Source organism: Mustela nigripes, chromosome 10 (assembly GCF_022355385.1).
Source record: "Mustela nigripes isolate SB6536 chromosome 10, MUSNIG.SB6536, whole genome shotgun sequence".
Lineage (NCBI taxonomy): Eukaryota > Metazoa > Chordata > Mammalia > Carnivora > Mustelidae > Mustela > Mustela nigripes.
This window is the reverse complement of record NC_081566.1, coordinates 24,213,885-24,219,884: the sequence shown is the minus strand read 5'-3', so window position 1 is coordinate 24,219,884 and position 6,000 is coordinate 24,213,885. Positions and strand designations below refer to the sequence as shown.

At 43.8% G+C, this 6,000-nt stretch overlaps 1 protein-coding gene across 3 annotated transcripts in view; it reads left to right on the top strand.

The window, feature by feature from the left end:
- The first annotated feature begins 307 nt into the window (after positions 1–307).
- The window catches only part of RASAL2 (RAS protein activator like 2), a 361,328-nt gene continuing 355,635 nt past the window's right edge, over positions 308–6,000 (top strand). For 2 of the 3 annotated variants that reach the window (XM_059412833.1, XM_059412832.1), the window contains exon 1: positions 694–981. In XM_059412833.1, coding sequence (XP_059268816.1) covers positions 780–981 — 202 coding nt within the window. In that variant the 5' untranslated portion in view covers positions 694–779. Of the gene's footprint in view, positions 982–6,000 lie in introns of all 3 variants that reach the window. The other variant, XM_059412834.1, reaches the window with a different exon arrangement.

Here is a 6,000-nt window from a genome sequence, read left to right as displayed (position 1 = left end):
TTTCCTGCCTTTGGTGGCAGTTCCTCCTCCGCTTCGTTACTCGATTGCACACGCGGCCCAGCCCTCGGCCCTCGATTGCTCCGGCCTATCACCCTGGGATGCCGCCTGCCGCCGCCGCGGCTGCCGGGCTTGTGGGATCGGTGGCGGAGCCGGAGCCGAGCCCGAGCCGCGGCGGGAGCCGTGGCCTGAGAGTTAGGGGGGCGGGCCGGCTCATTCCTGGGGTGGGGGCCGAGGACTGGCGGGCGTGAACCCGGGGCCACCGCCCCCCTTCCCTGAGGGAGCGGACACTCCGAAGCTCTGAGGCGACGGCGGCGGCGGCGGCGGGAGCCGGTCAGAGGGGGCGGCCCCTGGCGGCGACGCCCCCAGCCCTGCCCTGCCCGGCCCCACTCCATCCCCGGCTCCAAGCTCCCGCCGGGTCTGGCCGCTAGAGACGCCGGCGAGGGTTGAGGAAGGCGGCTCCGCGGGGGCAGGCGGGTGAGCCGCCCCTCCCGGGTCCTTCCACGTCCCCTCCCGGGAGGGACCCACACCTGAGCCCGGACCCACCCCCGGCCGGGGCCACGCTGGATCCGCCTCCCGGCCTGGGTCCCGCCCGCCGGCTGCAGGTGGGCTGCAGCGCCCGAGCCGCGGGCAGGGGGCGGCGGGGAAGGAGGTGAGCCGCGTTGGTGCCGGCTGCCGCTCCAGTCCTTGCCCCCGCCGCTGCGGTCTCCTCCTCCCCTTCCCGGAGGCAGGGCGCGGACTTGCGCGCCGGCCCCACCGCCGCCTTGTCCCTCCGGGGCACCATGGAGCTCTCCCCGTCGTCCGGAGGAGCCGCGGAGGCGCTGTCCTGGCCGGAGATGTTCCCAGGACTGGAGTCTGACTCGCCGCTACCCCCGGAGGAGCTGGAAGCAGTTGTCCCAGTCGGTGGGGCCGTGGCTGGTGGCATGTTGGATCGGATCCTTCTGGAGTCCGTGTGCCAGCAACAGAGCTGGGTGCGGGTGTACGGTAAGGACCACAGGCCATCCTAGAGGCTGGTGTTTTTGCTCTGGCTGAAATTCATCCCTAGTCTCAAGTCCTGTTCTCAGTCCCCATCCTTCCTGGGTCAGTTTCCCACATAGCTTTTTGTTCTGGCGTGCGTTTCTGACAAGTTTCTCCAGACTAGCGCTTGAGCCGAGAGATGTCACGGTCTTTGGACCTTTTCAAACACCTGCAGGAAGTTTAAGGCAGAGTTGAGCCATGCAGACTTCATAATCAGGTGCTAACTTCGAGGGAACTGTCAACCAATTTCAAGGAGGTCTGATGGAACACGCCATGAAATTCAGCGAACAGAGTTTCTTTTCTTTTTCTTGAGTGAGGCAAGGCTGGAAACCCAAGATACTATGAAATAGCTCAGCAGTGGATAAGATAATAAAATAAAATAGAATAACAAAAAATATTTATTTGGTGGGAACAGACTAATCTATAACCTCTTTCTGAACCTCATTCCCCCAAAGGCAACCACTTAGAAAGGGGTGTGGATTGTGTCAGATTGCACTATTGTTTCTGGTTCTCTTTGTAAAGGGACTGGGTTGCTACTCAGCAAGTTAAAAGTGATGAACACACTAAAACTTTCACTTTCTGCATTCCTAGTAACCACCTCTTTAATTAAAACTGAATGATGAGATTCTATTAGGGTGAGCCTTGTGGCAGCATTAAACCCATGCTGGTTTGGAAAACTCATAGCCCAAGGATTTATAGCCTGGAATTCAGGACTGAGCTGTGGCTTTGCAAAATATTAAAACGTCAAGATGTTTATCACTTAGCTCACGTGAACACAAGACGTTAGTGATGTGGCTGAATATAAGAGGGCAGATTTGAAGCACCTGGGATCAAAGACAAGGTTAAGATGTTATCCTCCAGTCATGTGCAATCTAAGCCTGTAGTGATCACGTACATTATGCTTTTTTTCTTCATCCTTCAGAAGAGGGTATCTTTTTACTATTCAGGAGTCATCAAGATTTAGAAATTATATCTCTATAGATAGATAGTTCATTTCAAGTCCATCACTATCAGAAAGATCACAGAACAAGGAATCCACAGATTTGAGGTTTTGTCTTGGTTCTGACAGTAAAGTGGCTATGTGATTTGGGATCACTTTTTTTTTTTAACCTCTGATTCTTCATCTGTAAAATGAATGAATTGGATTAAATAATCTCTTATTTATTTATTTGTCAGAGAGAGAGGAGCGAGAGTGAGCACAAGCAGACAGAGTGGTAGGCAGAGGCAGAGGGAGAAGCAGGCTCCCGGCTGAGCAAGGAGCCCGATGTGGGACTCGATCCCAGGACGCTAGGATCATGACCTGAGCCCAAGGCAGCCGCTTAACCAGCTGAGCCACCCAGGCGTCCCTGGATTAAATAATCTCTTAATGGCTCTTTCAGTTCTAAAAATCCTATAGGTTTTATAACGAGTTCTTAAGGATTTATATATGTACCACTTTATATTTTGCTTGATGTTTATATATGGTTTTTTATGTTATTCTAAGTACCCGAAAGAATTAAAGCAAAGAAGTTGGAGATGATGCAAGGTCACCCAATTCATTCTCAGCAAATTAAAAACTTTAGTGCCTGATTTTCCATCCACCTGCTGGTCCCACTTGTCTGATAGCTTATAGGAAAGGTTGATGAGAACCTGCAAATAAGCTTGAATTAGAGTATACTGTAGTTACATTTCCCCATCGTATCCTCCTCTTTATCCTTACGTACTTCTTTGGCACCTTGTTTTTTACATACAGTTAGAGATAGGGCTATGTTATTGCAAGAATATATGATAATTTGGTATTTCAGTGTCCAAAACTGTTTTGTCTGTGTAATCCAGACCTAGCATAAATTATTGTTTTTGCTTGAAACCCATAAAAATATGTGCATGTTTTTGTTGTCCATTTTTAGGGGTAGATTTGTGGGAGGGGGATGTGTGTATATACACACAAAAAAATGTGGATATTCTTAAGTCTGTATGGGTAAGTATACATACATATATTCTCTACTCACACGGACGGTGTGTTTCAGTGTCAAGTTGCAGACTTTCCAGTGCATTGTAACTTTTTTGTCTTCCCTATCAATAACCAGATGTTGTTTTTATTTACTGTTTAGTTCTGCTACTTTCCTTCCTCTAAGGAAGCTCATCCTGGATACTACTTTGTTGTCTTCAGTTTGATGTAAAAATTCCAAAGCTATCTGAATGATTCTTGACTTTTATGTGTCCTTAGCTAGTTTTTAAGTTGCCTATTGCATAATTCTTTGAAAAGCTTTGAAGTAAAAATAATTGAATATAGAAAATCAGTTTGGAAAACACTAGTTCATTTTTTTTCCTTATTGTTTGTTTTGTGTGTTCAATTTCTGATTGTTTTGGAATGTTTAGGTTCTTCTGCACAATTTAAGCCAACTTTTATGAGTGTAGTCTAATGTTTTTAAAAGAAATTCAGAAACTGGGAACCTAGAGTATACAACTGGGAATTGAGAACGGGGGTTTTCATTCTCTCTTTGCCACAAATTAGTTGCCTAACTTTGGCTAAGTAATTTTAACTCTGTGGCGCTAGGTTTCTACATAAATGGAGAATCTGGACTAATTGGTATCTGTGGTCCATTTTAACTGTGGAGTTGTCTGATTCTGTGGCCTGCCCTATTATTTCACCTATAACTTGGCCTACCAATTCCAGGCTGACTCTTGGGGATAGGCAAGCCCTTAATGAGTTTAAATCATGATTGTCAGGGGCTTCTGGGGAGCACTTTTATCAAAAGGTCAGTGAACTTAGTTGTGAAAGCAGGAATGTTAAGGGCAGATGTATATTTGTTTGGAATGTTTTGACAAGATAGGAAGGTGGGGGAAATGGGGATCTTGCTCAGGTAAAGCTTATTCAGTTTTAACTACTAGCCTGAAATAGGCATGTGGATTTAAAAGGGTACAAAGTAAGGAGCTGTATTAAGTGCTCCTGGCTTCTGGCCATGATTCACATCCTCTACCATATACTTATGTTTGAAATCAACTTGCAAACAAATGTCAGTAACAACCCCTCCCCTCAACCTGAATGCCTTAACAGAAACTTTGGGAAATAATATTTTATTAGTTGCCTCACGAAATTTGAAGACTAGGCCCTGTTTTGAGCTTGTTATTGATTATTTTGTTGATAATACATATATTCAGAGTTCTGTGTATTGCCAGGATTGGAAAACTTTTTCTGGAATTTTTCAGAGCTTTATAATAGTTAGATGTATATTTAAAACACAAATGCCTATCTTTGAGACATAGCTAAGGAGAAAATATGCTGCCCTATGCTTAATTTTCTTTTAGTTGTAAAATGCTTCATTTGTTTTATTACAGTTTTATAATAAGCCGTGCCCATGCCCTGTCAAGACTATAAAATGTTTGATACCAGGAAGTCTGTCTTGTTTGTCTTTGTATTCCTGTCTTGCCATCCCCTTCATTGTCATCGTGTCTAGCAGATTGGTACCTTGCTCATAGTGTCTGTTGAATGTTGAGCCATGTGTCCTTTGACCATCCAGATCTCAACCTGACTGATTGTATGGGTGGCAGAGTAGCTTAAACAAAGGCATGCCACAAACAGCTAAATATGGATGCAGAATCCAAGAGCATCAAATGCAGAACATTTTTCAGATATTTATAGCCTCAAAGCAAAGTCAATTGGCTGAAAAAGCACAGCCGCCTAGCAAAAGGAAACGGGAGCGGCAAAGCCAGCCTCACTGTCTGTGCTTTCTGGTAAACAATGAGAACATTAAAATTAACTACTTTACCATGAATGGATGGCGAGTGCAGAACACTGGGAGAAATTGAAGATACAGGTCTCTGGTGGCGACTGCATTGGAGCTTTGCACCCATCAGCACAACAGGTCTACAAGTGTATGCACAGATGTACCCTCAGATAGATAGAAGAGGAAGTAGTTATCACACTAAAGTTCTCAGCAAGAAATCATATGGTTTTGATTTTAATAGTGTAAGTAGGACTTATCTAAAATATTCACTTAATAAAATAAATAACATCAGCATTATTGCTTACCATTAAGCTAGTATATAGCTTATTGTTTATTGACTGATAGGGATCTGCTGGAAATTTTCTAAAGGCTGGTACTATTTCAGTAAGCAGAACAGAGAAAGAATTAATCATACTGCATCATATACCATATAATTCTGGAAATGTGACAATGAGAATTTGGTAAGAATTTCTCATGAACTCGGGCGCCTGGGTGGCTCAGTGGGTTAAGCCGCTGCCTTCGGCTCAGGTCATGATCTCAGAGTCCTGGGATCGAGTCCCGCATCGGGCTCTCTGCTCAGCAGGGAGCCTGCTTCCCTCTCTCTCTCTCTCTGCCTGCCTCTCCATCTACTTGTGATTTCGCTCTGTCAAATAAATGAATAAAATCTTTAAAAAAAAAAAAAAAGAATTTCTCATGAACTCGATATGAGTTGATGGGGAACAGTTTTCCTTGTTTGTAGTAAATAGTTTTGCTTATGTTTCATGAATTAGGACAAAGAATAAGATATGTTTCATTGCATTTTTAGAGAATATGTCTTTATATTTATCTAAAACATTGTAACCAGTAACAAGTCCAGAAAGTTGTTTTGTTTTGGTCCAGTATGAATTAGATATCACCAATTCACTGGCCTTATAAGGAATGTTCTTAACATAATTAACTTTGAATATTCTCAGTGAATCACTCATTCTTACATATCTTAAATATGAACTCCATGCTTGACTCTTTTTGTGTGTTAGTGTGTGGTGAATGAAATTGTTCAACCAAGTTTTGTCTGCTCTAGCTGATTGCTTTAAGAATATCAGTGAATGTGTACCAAGTACATCCCAAAACATGTTAAGTTCATGTTAACTTAAGTGTTTTAATTTCCTCAAATACTATTAATTGAACTTCTATAATGACTATTAATATTTTAACAATTCTTGAGTTCAGTACTTAGGATATGACATTAGCTTTGAAGGCTGATATGTTAATTCCCAATATATTTTATGTATATTAGGCA